This window comes from Lutjanus erythropterus, chromosome 16 (genome assembly GCF_056507025.1).
Source record: "Lutjanus erythropterus isolate fLutEry1 chromosome 16, fLutEry1.hap2, whole genome shotgun sequence".
Lineage (NCBI taxonomy): Eukaryota > Metazoa > Chordata > Actinopteri > Lutjaniformes > Lutjanidae > Lutjanus > Lutjanus erythropterus.
This window is the reverse complement of record NC_139332.1, coordinates 7,402,338-7,423,207: the sequence shown is the minus strand read 5'-3', so window position 1 is coordinate 7,423,207 and position 20,870 is coordinate 7,402,338. Positions and strand designations below refer to the sequence as shown.

Below are 20,870 nucleotides of genomic sequence, written 5' to 3'. Positions count from 1 at the left end.
TCACATTTCAGTTTTGGTTAAACTGATCACCACTCCTTACAGATAGTAACAGTAAGGGTGTTTTCATAATACCAGCCCATCCTCACCAGAAAAACGCGTGTTGTTCGAAAGTAAAAACAATTTATTCTGACTGGTATGTCTGCCCCCAAGTGGACATCATATGTATGACATGCTATGTATAACAAAGAAGACCAGGAGTTAAGTCCTGTGTGGAACAAAAAGCAAACATAAAGTTATTTATAGTTCTGAGAAACTTGAAAAGTCGTTATGGACATAACATCCATTACGTCACTTCCGTCTCATTAGTGACGTCTCGTCTGTCAAGTGACATACATAACATAGTTATTTTATCTCAAACCATGTTCCTTTCCTGACCCTAACCAAGTATTTTTATTACCTAAACCTAACCAAACTGTAACTGTTTCAACAACAACGGATCATGCGTGTAATGTCACATGACCTACACAACAGCTTGTCGCTGCTGGTACTCTCCACTGGTAATAGCCAATATGCGGTTTTGGGAATAGCTGACAATCCACCTATTCTGGTGTTAAGGTATGAGGATGTGTTGAATAATTTCAATTGAATTCAATTGAATAGTTTCAAATGACACGTTTGATAAAAACTTTTAAATCAAGGTCCACTTACTGCCTCTCCCACTAGCCACCTAGCTTGCGATTCAGCCAACAGACCTGTACAGCCCATTCTCACTTACAGCTCATCAAATATGGCTGCTCGATCAGCGCCTTTATGCTTCAAACTATGATGCTGCAGGCGATGTTTAGGTACGACTTTATGTGCCATCAAAGTCAGATAATGTGGTGTGAAGAGCGAGAAAGTGTCAAAGAAATACATCTGAGGTGAAACAAACAGAGGACTTTCACCCAAAAGACCAGAGTTCATGCCCCGGTAGAACCAATAGGCAAATCTGAGGCGTTGCTGGATGTTTGCAGGCCTCAATAATGGCTTCTTAGCAGTTAGTTAAGCCTCATTCCATCCACCTTGTCATCTGCTTATGGTCATTCTGGAGACTTTCTCAGACTCTGATCTAGAAGCATTTATTTCTGCCTGAAGATCAGCAGTGGTCCTCCTTCTGTCTCTAGTACTTCACATCTTGAGGTGTCTGACATCTGCTTCAGTTAACTTTCGTTTCCTGCCTCTTCCTTGGTGCATTTTGTAAGTACCAGTCTCAGCAGTTGACTCCAAAGCATACTTGACCACACTGTGAGACACTTTATGTCTTTCCCTGTTTGTCTCAGAGACCATCCAGGATCATGAGGTGCTTTACTGTGGACTCTTTCATTTTCAGTGAGCTCTCCACATTTTACCATTTTCAACAGGAATGAGGAATTTCACACTGAATTCACATTTTTATAACCAAATTTGAGGCGACTCACTGGGCTTCTCTGAGAAGACAGAAATTAATCAAGAATAGCATTCAACCACTAAAACTAATTTTTCTGTTCAGGAGTGCAAGTGAATAACTATAATTTGACATCTTAATCAAGAAATAATAATGTGCTTTAATATTTTTTCAGTTTTTTTTTTTTTTTTTTTTTTGTAAAACAGTAAATTTGAAAATTCATGGATATCAATAATAATTATATTTTAGCATTAAAAATATCATTTTGGTTAAAAAGGTTCTACATACTGGTGTATTAACTATTACAGAAACATAGAAAATGATTTTGGTAATTACCAATGCTGTTAATTTAAGGCAGCTGTGGCATAAAACTTACACTGGGTGGTGGTCTAATAAAACTGTTAAGCACTGAACATAACAGGACTTTCACCCAGGAGACTGGCGTTCACGCCCCTGTGGAACTAGTTGTCAGTGTTGACTTAATGCACGTAATGTTGGTAACATACGCATTTTAGGTAATGTGGGTAAATTACTACGCAAGTTACGTTACATATATTAATCTATGAAAATATGTTATGTACTTAAATTCACATAAATGATGTACTTATTTTAATGTAAACCATGCTAAGAATTGTTACTTGCAGCTGATGCTCATCAGAAAAATGAACTTCGTCTATGCAAGCAGCTTATTAAAATCCATATTTACTTTCATTGAAAGGTGGCGACCTCTAGTGGTCGTACTTATTATGAAGGATCAGTATAAAGAGCGAGAAAGTCCTCGTACGGAGGAGGACGGGGCTGATGGATGGGTCAAAGGACTTTCATCTAAGAGACTGGGTTTCCTGCGTGGAACCAAAGGTCACAGTTTATTATTTAATGTTTAAAGTTTATTAAGTTACATCATGTATGTGAATTACATCGCATAAGTAACATAATGCACCATAATGTAATGTAGCGCAACATAAGAAAGTAAAACATCTATTTTAGTCATGATTTTTTCCAAATGTAACTGTCACCATTAAACAACACTGACAACTTATTTAACATAACATACCTGACATCACGTGACTTGTGTAAAGTATAAACTTGTATAAAGTCCAGCGCTACCTGTTACTGATACTCTTCAATCATTAGCAATCAACCTATTCTGTTGTTTAGGTATGAGGACATGATGTTCGGCAATAAAAATCTTAAAGATTATAAAGAGTGATGCAAATAATTATTTCTATTTTGCTTAATCCATCAACTGTTTGTCACAATATATCACTAAAATGCCAGAAACAGAGGAACACATCTCAGAAAATTACAGATGTCTAATTTAGGATGATAATAAATAGAGAAAAGCAATAACAAATCTTCACATTTGAGAGACCAGAATGTTAAGAGTCTCATTTTTTTCTTGATAAATAATTTAAATGATTAGTTTGTTGTCAAAATGTTTAATTAATTAATCTTCTGTTAATAGAATTTTCCTTTCAGTAGTAATCATAACACTGGTTTGAAAGCATCCTACTGTTTTGGGTTTTTTTTGTTTTGTTTTGTTTTTTGCCAGACACATCAGACAGCTTATAAATTTGGCAACAGTAAAACATTTTAGCTGTTTGGCTCCACTTAGGTTCCTGGATAGAAAATCTTTGTTGATTCATATTTTCCTTTGTCCCTGCCAAACTCCCCAAAACAACACTGACGTTTGGAACAGCAAAATCCTGTCAGCCGTGAAGGATGAATTATGGCTCAGGTTTGCGTTACAGCACTGTTTCTTGCTTACACTGACACATGTATCAAGCACTGGGGGCGAGAAAAAAGCTCCTCGATCAGTTTACAGCGCAAACAAACAAATGGTGGGCTGAGAGGATTAACTGGAAGAAAAAATAAATGACAGTCAACAATGTGCCAACTATTGTCATGAATCACTATCAATTACTATCATTTATCAAAGGTAATTATTCAAGGAGAAATGCCAAACATTCCCTTTGTGTCAGTTTCTCAGTTGTCAGGGTTGCTGCTTTTACTTTCTTTTTTGAAAGTAAACTGGATAGTTGACTTGAACATGACAAAACATTTGAAGATGTCACATCACCGATTTCATCTTGTAGGCTAACGAGCCATAGTGATTATGAAGGAGCTGTATGAAGAGAGTGAAAGTCTGTGTAAGACAACAGCCTTACAGGTAACTTTGGGAATGATTAGGAATCGACCTATCTCGTTTTGGTAGGACGTTTTATTTGACAATGACAATCTTAAAGATTATAACCAGTGACGCAAATAGCTATTATTTTTATGCTTAGTCTATCAACTATGTTCATCACTAAAATGCCAGAAACAGTGGAACATGTCCCAGAAAATACAAGATACATAATGTATAGTGACATTAAAGGAGAAATCTGTAATACATTTAATGTCATTTATTATAAAATGACTATGATATGCCATCAGACATTAAAGAACCATGCTAAGTTGAAATAGTCGCTTCTCTTCTAACAATGCGACAGCTCCCTTAGAAATTTTGTTTTCCCATTTCACATTAATTAGAGCTCAAATTAATGTTGAATGTTCGCCAAAAGTGTTTATATTATGAGCCATCAGAAATCATTAATAATCTTTTAGAAGGAGTAAGTGTTTATCACTGTACACCGAAACATGGATGAAAATACAGTAAACTAACAGGTGACAACACACCTTAAAACACACACTTGATTATTTGTCAAATAAAATAATAAATAAGTTCAATTTACATCATAGGGGCACTCTCATTAATACATCCACAGGAACAACTTATGACTCTCATCTCTCTGAAACTTTCTGAAAGAAAACTATTTGTGGAAGCTGCCTTTTCTTTCTCTGCTGCTTCTTTCAATTCTGGCTTCTCAATAGGGATGTTCCTGGTGAATGATTTCCCTGTTGATTAAATGCAAAATTTAATTTAGACTAGTCAACAAGTCTAACACTAAGAAAACACTCAGAAAGCAGTTAAAATTTAGCATAGTTTATTCATTTATAATGTTAAACACTGTACGGAAAAAAATACTGTGTGTATTAAGAGTCATTTGAAGCCATTAATCACAGTCTACAATCACCGAATCGTACTTTAAGTGCTGCTGAAATGCGCGCTACTTTCCACTGTGCAATACAAACCTTACATATTAACCTACAAAACATGACAACAACTAAACACTAAATGCTTCACCTTTTCAGAACAAAGACGATCACAGTGTCTGTGGGTAAAGGACCCAGAGCTGATGTTAGCTGTCGGCCTGCTACACAGTAAGGCTAACATTAGCAGTGCTAGCAGCAGCTGCTCTGCTTGCAGGTTTATGTCCATGTCTGTGCTGAATGTGGTCACGTTTCTCCAGTCGATTGAATATATCAGTTTATTCTGTCAGTCTGAATTCAACATTATTTCCATTTTCTAGATTAAAACACTGCCAAACTGCGCTGGTTTTACGAGCACCAATCTGTCTTTGCTGATATAAACATCCTAGGCCAGTGTTTCATCATCAAGCCTCTGCAGAAGCCTGATAACAACCTGATCATTTAAATTAGGTGTGTTGGAGTAGGGAAACATCTAAAACATGCAGGGCAGGGGTCCCTGAGGACCAGGGTTGGGAAACACTGGCCTAGGCAATCGGGGCATACGTGCTGGGCGAGAGGGGCTGCCGTTTGACAGTGCATCAACCCCGACTAGTGGTGGGCGGCTGCATAAAATCTTAGAGGCAACAGATAACTGGCATCATGCATGAATAAAATATTGATAAATAGTTTAAACGACTAGTATTTCTGGTGCCGACTAGCGTGGGTGGGGACGTTTAATCGTATAGTCGACTAATCGCGTGCATCCCTATTTCTCAAACTTAATTTTATGTTTGTATCTTGCTCATTTCTCACTCACTTGCTGTCTTGACATTTCACTGGCTAACTTGCCAGTGATTTTCCCTTGTGGCAGTATAGCTCATGTCCGTTACTGCAATAACCCAGAATTCCCTGCGGGCACTCTTTGTACATTTTTGAACATGAAATTGCACATTAATCCTTATTTAAACTTAACTTAGAAACATAACAGATGTATAAACTATAAGCTCATGTATGTAAAACTTATTTGCGTTATTGTAATGTTATTTGGTGAATGACTGCACGTATGTGGCCCCATGAACTATCTGACTTGACTGAATAAGCACTATAAATTCTGTCCACGCCACATGACAAAATTATGTGTTAAAAAGTGGCAGCCACAGTGTATTGTTGTAATGTCTTGTGAAGATTAGGGCCCATCCTGTGTGTGTGTGGCTCATTTCTGTTTAGTGCACACTTGGAGGCTTGTGCACACGGGCTCTTGTCAGTCGCGGGGCCCTAATGTAGCTGCATTACCTGCATATATGGTAGTTCACTCCTGCAGTGTTCCTGCACTCTGCCTCCTTGAATCTGAGGAGGAAGGGACACAGAAACAACTAATTTCAACCATAAAACATGTATTAAATGGAGATTCTGCCTATTTATTACACTCCAATGCACTATTGCTTTATATAGCGCCTTTAAATTGAGAAAAACAACAACAAATTCTCACATTTAAAAAGCTGGAATGTTAAAGAATTTTATTATTTGTTGAAAAAATTACTTTAATGATTTGGCCCAATTTTATTTGATCAATTTCCTGTTAATTGACTATTCATTTCAGCAATAATTATAACTCAACAACTCCACTATAAGGTATTTGAAAGCATCCTTTAGTAAGGCAGCTTATAAATTTAGCAGCAAGTAATGAATTTTAGATACTTGCCTCCACCAAGATTCCTGGATAGAGACACTCAAATGCACACAAACCTCATTTACACAAGAGTCTGCATGGATGCTCCCGTCAGTGTGAATTGGGCCACTCTGGCGTGGAGAGCCAACGCTCTGATTGCTGATGGAGGGGCTGACACTGACACCTCTGGAGATAGACCACGCTGGATGGGTCAGCAGCACGAGGCTTCTCTTATCTTCCAGCCATCCTTCCTCCTCTTCCTCGGCCCGTCTTGCCGATGCCACACCTGTTAGATAAGAGCTGGCTCAGTGCACATGCAATTTATTATCAAGTGGCCTCCGTTTGAAATCAGTTTGATGTGCAGCGAGTGGGAAGGCTGGATTAGTTTGTGAGAAAGTGGATTCTTCACTGAGCCGCTTCTTGTGGATTATTGTTCCATTTCGAATAAGAAAGCAGATCTTAGACAGCGCTCTGTACATTCTGGTAATGTTTTGGTAAAGACAAAGATAAAGCTACAGCATGAGTCAACACACTGTCACTCTCTTTAAGGACTGGGAGTGGAAATTTGGCTGAGAACATCACAGCTCATTGCCAGTAGGAGCATGACTGCCTCTCTGCGTGTGTGTTTATGTGTGTGTGTGAGAGCCTGTTTATTTCCCAGGCTGACTCAACATTGGAACTGTCTCACAACTTGTCTTCCATCCAACCATGAGCATTTTCTGTATGTCATACTGTGTTCGAGTGGTGTGTGTATGGCCTTCAGACACAGACACCGGAGAGTTGACTTGTGTATCAGCAGGGGAAGGATTGATATGTGTGGATGTGTCACAAAGCTAGCATAATGATGAAGGATCAGGACTATTTTACATGCCAAAAATTATGCTAATTCTCAATAGCTGACTGTGGCTTTTGATGGTGCTCGAATTGCCAAAAGCCAATAAAAGGTCATTAGAATAATTGAATAAAAAAAAAGACAGTTAATATTTACTTAGATGAATAAATGTATATTATCCCTTTTAACGTCGACCACTTGATAAAATAAAATCAGACTTAATCATTATTAAATATCTAATCTTTTTCTGGTCTTATTTTTCAGCCTCTTAGTTATCCTAGTTTTTGGCTCCTGGCCATCGACCATAGAAAAATAATTGGACGCAACATTCAGGTCTGAAAAGCGAAGCAAATGCTAAGTGCCTTTAACTTGCATTCTATCTCATGTCCAGCAGGGGGCGACTCTACTGTTTGCAAAAAGAAGTTAGATTGTTTTATGTCATATAAGAAAATGATCCTACTTTTCACTTGATTTATTACCTCAGTAAAAGGTTCTTCTTCTACATAGCAGGATGTTTATTTTGCAAATTATGGTCCCATTTAATGTAGACAATAATGCAGGGAATGCTTTAGGAGAGGGCTACGGTGTGACTGACAAGTCATTTTCAGTGAGTCCAATGCAACACACACATCTCCCAAAACTCAGATCGAACTGTCAAACTAGACGGTATTGATCAAATGTGGACCAAGATTCTGTTGCTACGTTGCTATTTCTCGCTTAAAAGATTTTAAGAAACATATTTTAGCATAATGTTTAGTTAAGTAGGTAGGTTAGTAAGTAATATGAGCATCAGCATCACACTCTTGTCGGTACTGTGCGTGCAAAAAAACAAGATGGCTCAAATGCCAAACAAGAGGCTTCAAAATGGTAGTCAACTGGCACACCTGTAATAATTTTTATACTCCCTATCCTCTCAGCTCAGCATTTTTCTAATGTTTATAGTACAGTGATGAGATAGGCTTGTTCATGTACGTCCAGAGCAGTGAGTGGTGTGTTAACACTGTAAAACTCTTAGCGCTGGTGGCTAAACCATGGATGTATTATAAGATCTGGATTCCCGGCCCACATATGGTGGTTATTCAGTACAATACAAACTGCTCACCTAGCACATAGCACCAAGAAAGTTTTTAACTTGAGGATTTATTTCTGGCAACTTACTTCGGCAAGTTCCCACTTGGCCCTTAATTGCACTGTAGAACCAATCCAGAGTCTTTAGGTCGGCCCTTCATATTGGGGCAATGACATGGAGAAGTGGTGTGCCTACCACTGAGAATGGGAGCAGGGGCGCTGTTTCCGGTAAGGCATGTCCTAGTAAGGGCTGTAGGTTTGCTAGCGGCTGTTCTCACCGCCATTCAAGAAACTATTCTGAATTTGGCATCAGTGGGCAAAAGATCCATAATAACCAAAACATAATGTAATTAAAGTCGTTTGAGACAAAACTAGACTTGACCTGCACCTTCTCTTGGCTCTGTTTTCAGGCTTTAAAAAAAAAATCCAGCCTTACAATCACAAGTCGATAAGATAGTGGATTGCGGAGTCTCGCTCTAAAAATGTCAATCTTCGACAACCCGGGAAGACTCAACAATTAACTGTCTTTCCCCAGAATCAATTACTGCACCTTTAAGCTAACACTTCCTCGCCATACAGTTCTGTCCACCAATGTTGCGCACAATCACTGAACTAATCGTTACCCTGGACATACATGGTTTCCATCTCTATAATTTATTGATGTATTCAGTCTTTTTTTTTTTGCCTGTTTGATAACCTTTAATACCCTTTTGTCAGCTTCAGAGCTCCACGGATCTGTGTCACTTAATAAATAATAGAGTGCTCCTACAACCCTGGCTGCTTAGATGGGATTTACATAGTGCCGAGCTGGCAGCATGTGATTAATGGCAAGCTGAGTGACAAACCAGTGGCGACAGATTGTGATCAATGGCTCTCCATCTACGTAATCAAACAAAAATCATTCACTTGGCCGACACACCGCAGAGGTCAGGATGGTCTGTATTTGTGTTTAGTTGAGACTGCACATCTCTGTTTTTTTTTCCTTGGCTTTGAGACTACGTTTTTCCTCTGATGTGGCACCAAAGGACGTGTGTGAGGAGGAAGCGATTGGACAGCCGTGACAGCCTCGTAGCAGGGAGTCCACGCTGTAAGGAAACTGAGGAAAAAGACACGAAGAGGGTGATTAAACCATCACAGACTGTGCCAAAAAACGTGCTTCTTTCTGACATGAAAAGGGGCGTTACATTTAGATTTCCTGCCACATAATTGCTTCTCCAAGGCAACAAAAGAGAAAAAGAATGTTTAAAAGCCTTTCCTCTCTCTGAATTATACGCTGAAGAAATATCCATAACATAACCTCAGAACCAGCTCTGTGATTCTATTGGCAGAACATGGAAATGGAAAAGTTTGTTGTCAGTTCTTTTACACAACCACCTGTAACCAGGGAAGTAACTAAATACAGACACTTTATTACTGTACCTTGATTTTTCAGGTATCTCTACTTTATGTGAGTATTCATTTTTCTGACAACTGATTTCAACCTAAATGAATGGGACAATAACACATAGAAAAGACAATTTGTTCTTCTTCATCAGTGCAAATCACACATAATGAGACGAAAATCATATAACAAGACAAAAAACAATGTAACAAGATTAAGAAGATGTAACAAGACTAAAAATGATGTAACAAGATGAAAAAGATGTAACGAGACCAAAAAACTTCACAAGGCGTAACAGATGTAACAAGATTAAAAACAATGTAACAAGACAAAAAAGATGTAACAAGACGAAAACGATTTAATGAGAAATAACAACATAACAAGACAAATAGACATAACAAGACTAAGAACGATATAACAAGACATAAAAGATGTAACAAGACCAAAACGCTTTACAAGACGTAACAAAACAAAATACAAGTGACAAGATTTAAAAGACGTAACAAGACAAAAATCAACCTAAGAAGACAAAGACATAACAAGACTAACAACAGTGTAACAGGATGAAAAAGAAATTATGGGATGGAAACACTTTCAAGACGTAACAAAACATAAAAAAAGGCATAACAAGAAGAAAGCCAATGTAAAAGATGAAAAATACAAGAGATGTGGAAAACAATATAAAAGACGCAACACAAAAGAAATGTAACAAGACGAAAAAGAAGTAACAAGATGAAAAATAACGTAAAAGATGTAACAAGGGGAAAAACAATGTAAAAGACATAAGGCAAAAAAGATGCAACAAAACAAAAAAACGTAGAGGACAAAAAAAAGACACAAGAAGATGAAAAACAATGTAAAAGACACAACAAGACAACAAGACAAAAAAAAAGACATCACATGGAACAAGACGTGGCAAGATGAAAAATGAGATAAAAGACGTATCAAGATGAAACAGACAAGAGGGAGGTTCGACTGCGGGACAAGTGAGGTTCAGTTCACTTTCAACAGAATCAACCGGACACTCTGTAGACTTTTTACTTTTATGCTTTTAATACTTTTCATAGCCTGTGCTTTGTCAATTTTTCTTGAATAAAGAAGTTGAATCAGTGCTTCTACTTTTACCACTCTATTTTTACGTAAGAATCTGTATTTGTACTTGAGTACAGAATGTGTGTACTTGTGCCACCTCTGCCTGTCACAGTCCGGTGTGAAATTAAAGTCTTGACGTGTGCTTGTGACCTGCTGAGAAGAGGCACACTTTGTAGCCAAGACTCATGCATTAACAGCATAAAACAGCCTCCCCTGTAGCCACTGTTAGCTGTTTTATGCCACACGACTGGTTCTTTGATATTCTCATAATCCAACCAAGCTCCTCTGTGCTGGTGCCGATGTGACATAATATCTCGGGGGCCGAGAAAGCCACACCAACCAATCTCAGTTCTCAATTATTTTACCCCTGATTTATTGTCTTCATGTGTACAAACGGACCCTACAGTAAAAGGCTGCAGACTTTTGCTGCATTATTTTTACAGCCCTTTCCACCATTTCATTTCTAATCTCCACAGGGTCATAATATCCCAATGGGTGGAGTAGTGTCTAGGCCAGCACTTGTTTACTGAAGGCAGGGATAAAGTTGCAGCTTTTCGCAGTGAGATGCCTTGTGTGTGGGCCAGATCATGGATTAGGGAGGGGGGAAAGTGTTTTTTTTTTTCTTGGAATCACAGTTCAATTATGAAAGGGACCATAAACATAATCCTCTCCCCATGTCAAAAGTCAGGCTTAAGGAGCTGAATCAAAGGCTTCAAACTGATTGAGATGCAAAAGTAAACCGCGTGAGTCTATATTTAAGTTTTCCTTGCTGTGTTCCAAAACTCCAGCTGGCGATTTTCTGTTTCTTATCAATGACTGATGCCTTTTTACGTCAATGCCAATCTCTTCCCTAAGCAAGACGTGTTTTTTTAATGTGTTTTCCGAGAGTTCAAAGCATCACATTAATATTGTGCTTGCTTCGCAGACAGCCCTTACATAACTATCAAAAGCGCACTGCTCTCCTTTGCTGTAAGTGGAACTTAATACAAGCATGGGATTAGAATGATCAAACATACAAGAGAATGTTCAAAACGAGCCATCTGCTGCCGACTTCACTCTTTCCTTTTGTCTAGATTGAGAGCTGAACTGGAAATGAAGCTGAATTCATTCATTCAGTCAAGGCTACATGGAAATGTGTTGCAAATTCACAGAGTGGATAGGCCTTAGACCTTAGATGAAGGAAGACATTTTGACTGGTATACGCGTTAAAAAGCACAGGTGTAACTAATGACATTAAATATGACTTGAGCTGGTGAGGCTTAAGGTGAGGCAAGGAATGAAATATTCATGGTGCTCCTCTGTAATGTAACCCATCTTTCTGTGCAGCGTTTTAACCAAGGAGAAATGAAAGGATGTGGTTTGTAATAGACATGGACATTCGGGGGGGGGCATGGTTTGGCAGTGTTTTAATCTAGAAAATGAAAATAACATTGAATGTAGACTGACAGAATGACCACATTCAACACAGACACGAACATTAACCTGCAAGCAGAGCAGCTGCTGCTGCTGCTGCTAGCACTGCTAACATTAGCCACATGGTGTAGCAGGCTGGTAGCTAACATCAGCCCCTTACCCACAGATACTGTGATCCTCTTTGGTTTGAAAAGGTGAAGCGTTTATTGAGTTGTCATGCTTTGTAGGATAATGTGTAATGTTTTTATTGCACAGCGCAAAGTGACATGCATTTCAGAGGCATTTAAAATATAATTTGGTGATTATAGACTGTGATTAACGGCTTCAAATGGCTCTTAATACACACAGTATTTTAGCGGACAGTGTTTAACATTATTTCATAAATTGTGCTCAACTTTACCTGCTTTCTGAGTGTTTTCTCACTATTAGACTAGTGGACTAACTAGTCAGCTGGATTCACAAGGTCATGTGAGAATCCATCTCGCCAGGCTTTAAGTTAACTGTTAGTGTCACACCAAAAGTGGTGCAGCCAATCAGTGTCCTAAGAGGGACAACTGGTGTGGTTTTAGGTGTGACGACAGTGAGAAGGGTCCATGGAAGTGACTCATCTTGAACAAACGATGGCGGCTCCTGAAGAGGTGATCAGAGATGCTGTGATAACATCAGAACTGGAGAGTATTTCTTCACTGAAAGAAGAGCAAAGACTGGCACTGAAGGCTTCTCTCGACAGAAAAGATGTTTTCGCTCTGCTCCCGACCAGCTATGGTGCTTTTGCACAGATATTAAAAAAGATTTTGGCTTGCCTTTTGGTGTGCCTTGGGCACAAAACATTTGAAGTCCACTGATCTACTATAACCAATAGAAACGATATATATGTGTTAATGATAAGATTCTCATAAATGATGAAATATCTATCATGTTTTCCAACTCTCTGTTTGATTTTTTCCCCCCCACATGATGAAAGTCAAAAATTTGCCATCCACTTTATTTATTCTGTATTTTAAATTATGTTCTATTCCACATACATACATTTGTCAGTTGCATCTCAACAAAGAGCGAGAGAAACATACATAGAGGGAGGTTATAAGCCCCTCGTCCTCCCTCCTTATCCAGAAACAAATAAAAATCTTGAACTTGGATTATTAAAAAGTAAAGTGTAAGTAGAAAGGAGCAGCGGAGCAGGATCTGTTGTCACCATGTGTGCTTCTGGTGTGAACAGCCAGGCTACTGCTCGCTCCAGAACTGACATATCGCAGCGCTTCACGGCACCTCCGCCTGCTGTGTGCCCCCAGCGTGAGACACAGAGGAGCGTGACAAAACGGCGATATCTGACAACTTGGGAATGACAACGGAATGAAAAGAGAAAGCCTAAGCCTTCTCCACGGGGGCGCGGGTCATTTGAAGGGGAGGCGTGGAGAGACCGATGTCAGGCGGCACTGTGTGAGGTGACTTTATCAGTCAAAAATCATGACCGTTCATGGACTCATTGCTCGGTCGAGTCTTAACAGGCAGACATGACACCATCGTGAATAGACGCATAAATCCCCTGAGTAATCGTAGAAAAAGAAGATTCAGAACTTGCCTTAGGATCATCATGTTTTTTAAGCATTATTCGGTGTCAAAGTACAGCCTGTACGTCCATGAGGACACTGCAAACAGAAACTGCTAATGGCTATTTCGGCATGCTGTTAATGGTTCTAACTTGCCAAAATGTAAACAGATATTGACTGAACAAAACAACAGAGAATACCAGTAATTTACCTTCCTATGGCTGACATTACAACACGACATTACAACTTTTAATGATCTTTTATGTAGTCTTTCCATTTTCAGTTGTCATATTGGTTCCAAAATAGCTTAAATGTTGGTGCTACCATGTTTCCATCTATCAGATTAACAAAAACATTTTTTTTACTCCATTTTTACACGAAAGTCAATTTTCACAAGGACCTTGTTGAAAAAAAGCAGCAAAAAAGTCAGAGATCCAACTTAAATTAAAAAGGATGTCTACCCAGTATTAAAATCACTGTGCAGGTAATTTTCAAATGACTCCTCCTCCCCTAGAGAAATAAATGCACTCTGACTGGGGCTTTGATTCCATTTAAGAGTCCAAACAGCCTAAGCCTCGTCATTGATCCAGCGTGCACAACCGCAGCTCCCTAGAACTGGAACCTGAACAGACTGCAGACATTATTCTTACACTAAATTATACCTGTTGTTTTTCCTGCTATGACATCAAAATATAATGTTATTTCTATAATAGCTGAGTTTAAATTAGTAAATTGGAGCCAGATTCTCCTTCAGCTGAACAGATATGACAGACAGTTGTCTTGTTGCTGCTGACAGTGAATAATGAAGTGACTGATGGTAATCTTAGACAGCAGTCACTGTAATTATGTTTTCTGATTCAACAAAAGTCAAGATTCTCATCAAACTGATTTATTACATCATATACAATTCCTATCAGCCCACAGAGATCAGTCACTCATATATCATCAATGGACCAACGCCCAAAACTGTCATCTGATAGATGTCATCAGTTTAATTCTTGAGGACCGGATCTCCAGCTCAGACATTAACCTTGTCTATAAACTCAACAGCTCACTAGTTCTTCTCAGGGAAGTAGAAACCCAGGGTGAGGATTCTATTGCACAAGCATGACATGAGCTCAAAGTCCATTTTCCAGAACGACAGTGAACCTGTGAGCTTGTGGTTATAACGTGGGAGGTCATGTACACGATATGATTGGTGTTCAAGCCGTTAAGTCCTCAGAACACCATTGCTAGGCAACAGGAACCCGGGCGCCAAACCTGTTGGATTCCTGCAGTCTCTGAGGCTGACAATCAGGTGATGAAGTAACTAATTACAAATAGTCAAATTACTGGAATTGCATAGTTTTTTTTTTTTTTTTGAGGAGTACTTGTATGAGTACATTTTCAAGTTTCAAATTTATTTAAGGTAACGGTGCCTTTCCGTGGTAGCTGCTAGTTACTGTAACTTCAGTGAAGAAGGAAAAAAGAAAATATGACTTAACATGAACAAAACTATGTTGTCAATGAACACGATTACATTTCAGATCCATTATTATCTGATTCTCCATCTGATTATCTATTCTCAGTGCCTTAACGCTACTTTAATTACGTCTTGTTATCATTTTAATGCGAGAGACGCCCCTAGTGGTAATGTTACATTCATGCAAGTGCACAGCTTAGATATTATAACCTACTGTATCACACTATCACTATTAATCTTAATGATCCCACTCATGCCAGTGCTGTTTTTCTGCTGCAGCTCCCTCTACCACCCCGAACATCCTCACGTGGTATTTTGAGTTGTTGATGTAACTAAGATTTATGTTGTTGTACATTCATTAGGGAGGATTAGCTCTCTCAGCAGAATCCTCCAGCAGCTTGGATTCTTTGAGTGCTTCCTCAAACAGCAAATCTAACTGTAGCCTATAACCATTTACTAAAAATGGTCAATTTCTTGACACAAGTGTCTCTGACTTAAAATCTAGAGGCTTTTTGCACTGCAATGTCTAATTGTTACACAGTGGAATTAACACTGCTGAGGTGGTTTGCTTTTGGTTCTCAGTGTGACTTTTAGTGCCTTCGACCATGGCAACAGCAATTCTATTCTAATTTAATTCTAGGAATTGAATTTTGTGTGAAACGTTTCCATATATGGAAAAATGGCTACCCACCCACTTAATGTAAGTCTTTCCCCTTACAGGTACACGCATGTTTTATCTTTGCTCGCATGGCTTGTGGCAAATACTGAAATAAAATCACATCCAAATCTGTATGTTTTAAAAATTCACAATAGAAAAGATTAATGGATATTTTTTTCTTTTTAAAGTCTGTGTAATGAAAAAAGACTTTCTGTTGTGAAAACACACTCAAAAATTACAAGTCGTTGCATTTTGCGCTGGTGGATTGTAACCAGGTTGAAAGTAGAGCTTCAAAATGCAAAAAGCAGAAACTGGAGCAAGAGAAATAAAAAAATAGACCTGAAACAACAACCTGAAGTTCCATTGTTCCATTGAAGGAAAAAGCATGATGCAGCCTCCTCCACTGTGCCGCATAGAAAACATCTCCAGTGGGATCTCCTTGTCATGCCAGTAACGTTGGAAGCCATCAGGACCGTCCAGGTTAAATTTTTTCTCATCAGAGAATAAGAGTTTCTTCTACCTTTCAATGTCCCATGTTTGGTGCTCTCTTGCAAAGTCTTGTTTCTTCACAGACAGCCTGTTGGATCCTCTGGCTCAGTGCAGATGAATTTTTTTGGATCTACTGCTTGAATTTTTTGTCCCATAACCCACAGAATCTTTTAAGAAATTTACAATGACTGTCTAATTATGTCCAACTTTGGCAGTGATGGCACATTGTGAGAGGCCTTGCTTGTGTAGCTCAACAATCCTGCCACGTTCAAAGACAGAAAGCCTTTTTACCTTTGCCATCAGGAGGTCATGACAGTGTGAATGCCTGAAAGAAAATGACATGAAGGCCAGCTTTTGGCACAGATTTGACTTTTTAAGGCTATGGTCTTAAATTTTTGATCAGCTGATGAACAGCCTGTTTGAATTTAAATCCAGTTTTCAATAAATCACCTACTCTCTATTTTTTGTGTCTTGCTCCTGTTTCCGTTTTTTTTTTTTTTTTGCATTTTGAAGCTCTACTTACAACATGGTTATGATCCACCAGCGTGACATGTGAATACTTGTAATTTTTCCCCAGGTCTTAAGATTTTGTTCAGGTGCGTTAGAAAATAGTTGCTGAAAACATGTGAAAAGAAGTATGTAGTCCTGGATTAAAGAGTTAATGGAGCCAATGTCCCCCAACATGATATAAGCCCCACAAACCGAACAACACCGCCTCCCCGTCCCTCACCATCCCCAACAGTCAGGTATGTACATAATGTTAGCAACTCTCTCAGTCCTAATCAGCCCAGCAGTTTACTTCAGCTTACTTCAGTTCCAACAACCCAACAAAGAAGAAATAAAACACCATCCTGTCACTGTCCTCTGGTCTCGTGGCTCAAACATGTCTAGACTAGCTGCTAGATGGAGCTCCCATGTTTTAGGTCTTTTTCAGGTCATAATGGTGTTTGACACTGAGACAGCAGAGCAGACATGCCTTTAGTGATTCAGACAAGACAAAACTGCTCATTTTTCCTTGATTTTGAGACCTAATTTTATACACATAGCAATCTTTTTTTACATAATTCAAATTATGGATGTTCCTGGTGACTAATTTCCCTGTTGATTAAACTCAAAATTTAATTTAGACTGGTCGACTAGTCTAATACTAAGAAAACACTCAGAAAGCATTTAAAATTTAGCAGACTTGGCAGAGAAGGCATACGCTGGGCGAGAGGGGCTGCCGTCTGACCACAGTGCCACAGCCCCAACTAGTGGCGAGCAGCTGCATAAAATCTTAGAGGTAACAGATAACTGGCATCATGCATGAATGAAATACTGATAAATATTTTAAACGACTAGTATTTCTGGTGCCAACTAGCGTGGATGGGGACGTTTAATTGTATAGGCGACTAATCGCAGGCATCCCTAATTCAAATTTTGCTGCAGGGTTAATAAAACATTTCTGTGGTGTGTCAAACTCAGAACACACATTTAATACTGCTTGACACAGACTTTAAAAGCAAACATTACAAGCTTGATATGGTTAAGACCTTAGCAAAGAGTGGAAACTCTAACATGTGCTGCACTTGATTCTTGACTGATGATTTTTATGGTTGAGGGTTAATGAATATATTCTCTATTTCAGAATCCAACTCTGCTTCTTTCTATTGATTGTGCCTTGTCTCTAATTTTATGACTGTTATGGTTGAAAATATTTGCCGCTGAAGAGACTGTACTAATTTGGTACAAACCCATCAAACCAGGTTTCTTTTATTGTGTGCAAAAGAAGCCTTTAATCAGTTCCACCAAGACCAAGATGTGTTTATTAACACAGAAGTCATTCCTGATAAGCTGGTTTAGCCCATTAAAAACCAGCAAATTGTCAAATCCCGATAAAAACAAAACATTATTTAAATTTAGTGCTAATGCTGAAAATAGATCATACAAATACAAAAACCTCTTGGCTAAAAATGGAACATCTTTGTGCAAATACACACAACCCCCTGCCTTCACTATCACCAAGTCCCCTATAGGTTATTGTCTATACTGGCTGGGTGAAAAATGACCCGAGGAAAAATCAATGAATATCCATTTAGACATCGGGCGTGGGTGTATTCTAATGGAACAGAACAACAAAGATTACACCACCAATATGAATGTCATTTCTCATTTCCTTCTCTATTATGTAATCTGCTCATTCAACCATGTTTTTTAATCAAAGACAGATAAGTATGTTCAGTTCCATGTAGTATCAGCTTAATGTATTCATACAGCATTGTACTATGTATTATACGGTATATCACAATAAAATGTAGTACTTTTCGGTCTCTATTGCTTGCCATTTGTGCCTTTGGGCAGTCTGCTCTACACGTAAGTTGGATTGTTATTTGATGCAGTGATAAAAAAATCTTTCTGTCTTCTATAAAACTAAATCAGCTGAGATTTATACACAGTATAAATAAATCTTGAAAGGTTTCTGATGAGAGAAGCCTTCATAAAAATAATCCGTGTTCCCCAGAGGAGAATTCTGACCCCAATAAGTCCATATTGTGGCAAATAAAACGAGTTCAGTGCTGATGACCATTATTTTTTCATATACATAAGAAAAAGATACCTTCATCTCACACACAGAGAAAAAAAATGCCCAGTCCCATGCTAAAAGCAGTATCCAGGACATACAATATATATGAATCTCAATTCAATAGCAGAAGTATTTTCTTTTTGCAACTCTCTGGTGCTTTCTGTGCAAGTAGGTTGCTTGATCAGAGGCCAACAAGGCAATTGTAACCATTATCTCAAATCACTCATTTAGAAAAAAAACTAAGCTGTGAAGAATGAGCATTAGGCGTTCGCAGCTCTACATGGCACATCTATAGCATGAGGGAATTAACTCTTCATCTGAGCCATAAAAACACACTCCACATTGAATATCTCTTTTAAATCCCTCTATCCCATAAAGAGACTTCATACCCAGCTGCCCTCATTACCGCTGCTGCTTATTGCAAACGCTTTTTCCTCTGCTCTGTGATTACAACCAGATACACCAAGATGAAGACGGCCACGAACATCTACATCTTCAACTTGGCTCTCGCCGACGCCCTGGCCACCAGCACACTGCCCTTCCAGAGTGCCAAGTACCTCATGAACACCTGGCCATTCGGGGAGGTCCTGTGCAAGCTCATCATCGCCATTGACTACTACAACATGTTCACGAGTATCTTCACCCTCACCATGATGAGCGTGGATCGCTACATCGCAGTGTGCCACCCAGTCAGGGCGCTGGAGTTTCGGACACCAGTCAAGGCTAAGTTGATCAACGTGCTCATCTGGGTTCTGTCATCTGCGATTGGGGTGCCCATCATGATCATGGCTGTGACCAAAGTGACAGATAGTGGTGAGACGGTGCTTCCTTCCACTGTTCTATTTTTCATTATGAATGCCAAGTGTTAGTTAGAACAAGTATCAGCTATTTTCAGACTTTGCCAAAGTGCCAAAGAACAGACAATGCACAGTAGAAAAGACCTCCATTACACTTTGATCTGCATAATTAGCATTTACTAGGCCAAGCTTCTGGTCCTTAAGACCTTCAGAGCTTACATGGAAAAGAAAGCAAGAGCACGAAAAGTGGTTATTATGAATCCAGCCCCACCCATTACTTTGAATGATCCATTGTGGATTCACAGAGTAAGTAGAAGAGTCTTTGAAAAATTTAGACCAATGGATCCAAACACCCTTGAAACCCTATGGTAATACTTAATTTCCTTCAGGGGTTCAGGGTATTACCTTTTTGGGTAATTGTACTGTACTTTTCTGACTCACTCAGAATTGTATAATCTTCTTTTTTTTTCTGTGTCTGAGTAAGTGCTGAATGGTTACTCAATCAATATGGCTTTTCACAATGCACATAGTCTTGGGCTATTCTGCATTCTTATAACAGTTTTAGCCTCAGGCTAAGAAAAGTTTCACACAAGCACAACCCTGGCACATTCCAAAGTGGGTTAAACCCAACTTTAGCCTAAGGCTTGCTGGCACTGCTCCGGAGCAGAGTTAGCCCCAAGTATGTGGAGTTATCCTCTGAAAAATCAACAACACAAGGGCCTAAAAGGCTGCAAAAGAGTCGCCACACATCACACTAACACTCATCAAATGTTCCAACAGACATCTAACCCAGGGCTTGTGGAAGTGCAGTGTGAATCGTATAGCCCTGGGCTTAGGTTAACCATATTTACCCCTGGGCTAAGAATATGTGAAAAGCCTGTAAGCCTTTGGGATCAAGTCATAGCTCAAATTACAACACCGAAGAAGTCTTTCTAATGAATCTCTGGAAGTAGAGAAAACGTTGTGCATAAGAGATAACTGACTCAGAAAATCCAGCCCAGCATTCCTCGGACTTCTGTTCATATTGGAAAAATGATTGACATCCATGATTTACATGTAGTGCCAATGTAAATTAGTGTGCCCTTTATGTAGTTAAGTAACCCTTGTTCACAAATACGGACTAATTCATTGGAGGTGTGATAAGCTGCCATTCCTTGTGAATGACACCAATGAATAACATCCTTGCACTGCCCAGTGTTATTCACAACTCAGAATTTGTCCAACAGTGTGACATTCAGAAGTTGGAATAGGCGCTAGACGCGTGGGTGCAACAACCCGAGATGACTAATCACACTTGTTTTGTTTTCCTCAGGAGACAGAAGCAGAGCTGTTTTCTATTGCAACTCAGCTATGCAGAAATACTTTCAATAAAATGACAGAGAAGTGAATTGTTGTGGTTCACTCACTTAAAAAAATATTTTTAAAAGTGATGAGCTACCAGATCTTCTTGTGCAAAAACAG

The 20,870-nt window shown here is 39.0% G+C and overlaps 1 protein-coding gene across 1 annotated transcript in view; it reads left to right on the top strand.

Annotated features, from left to right (window-relative positions):
* Nucleotides 1–20,870, top strand: part of oprd1a (opioid receptor, delta 1a) — a 31,656-nt gene that overhangs the window by 8,013 nt on the left and 2,773 nt on the right. Inside the window, exon 2 of the mRNA XM_084738569.1 lies at nt 19,070–19,425. Coding sequence (XP_084594695.1) covers nt 19,070–19,425 — 356 coding nt within the window. The remainder of the gene's footprint in view (nt 1–19,069; nt 19,426–20,870) is intronic.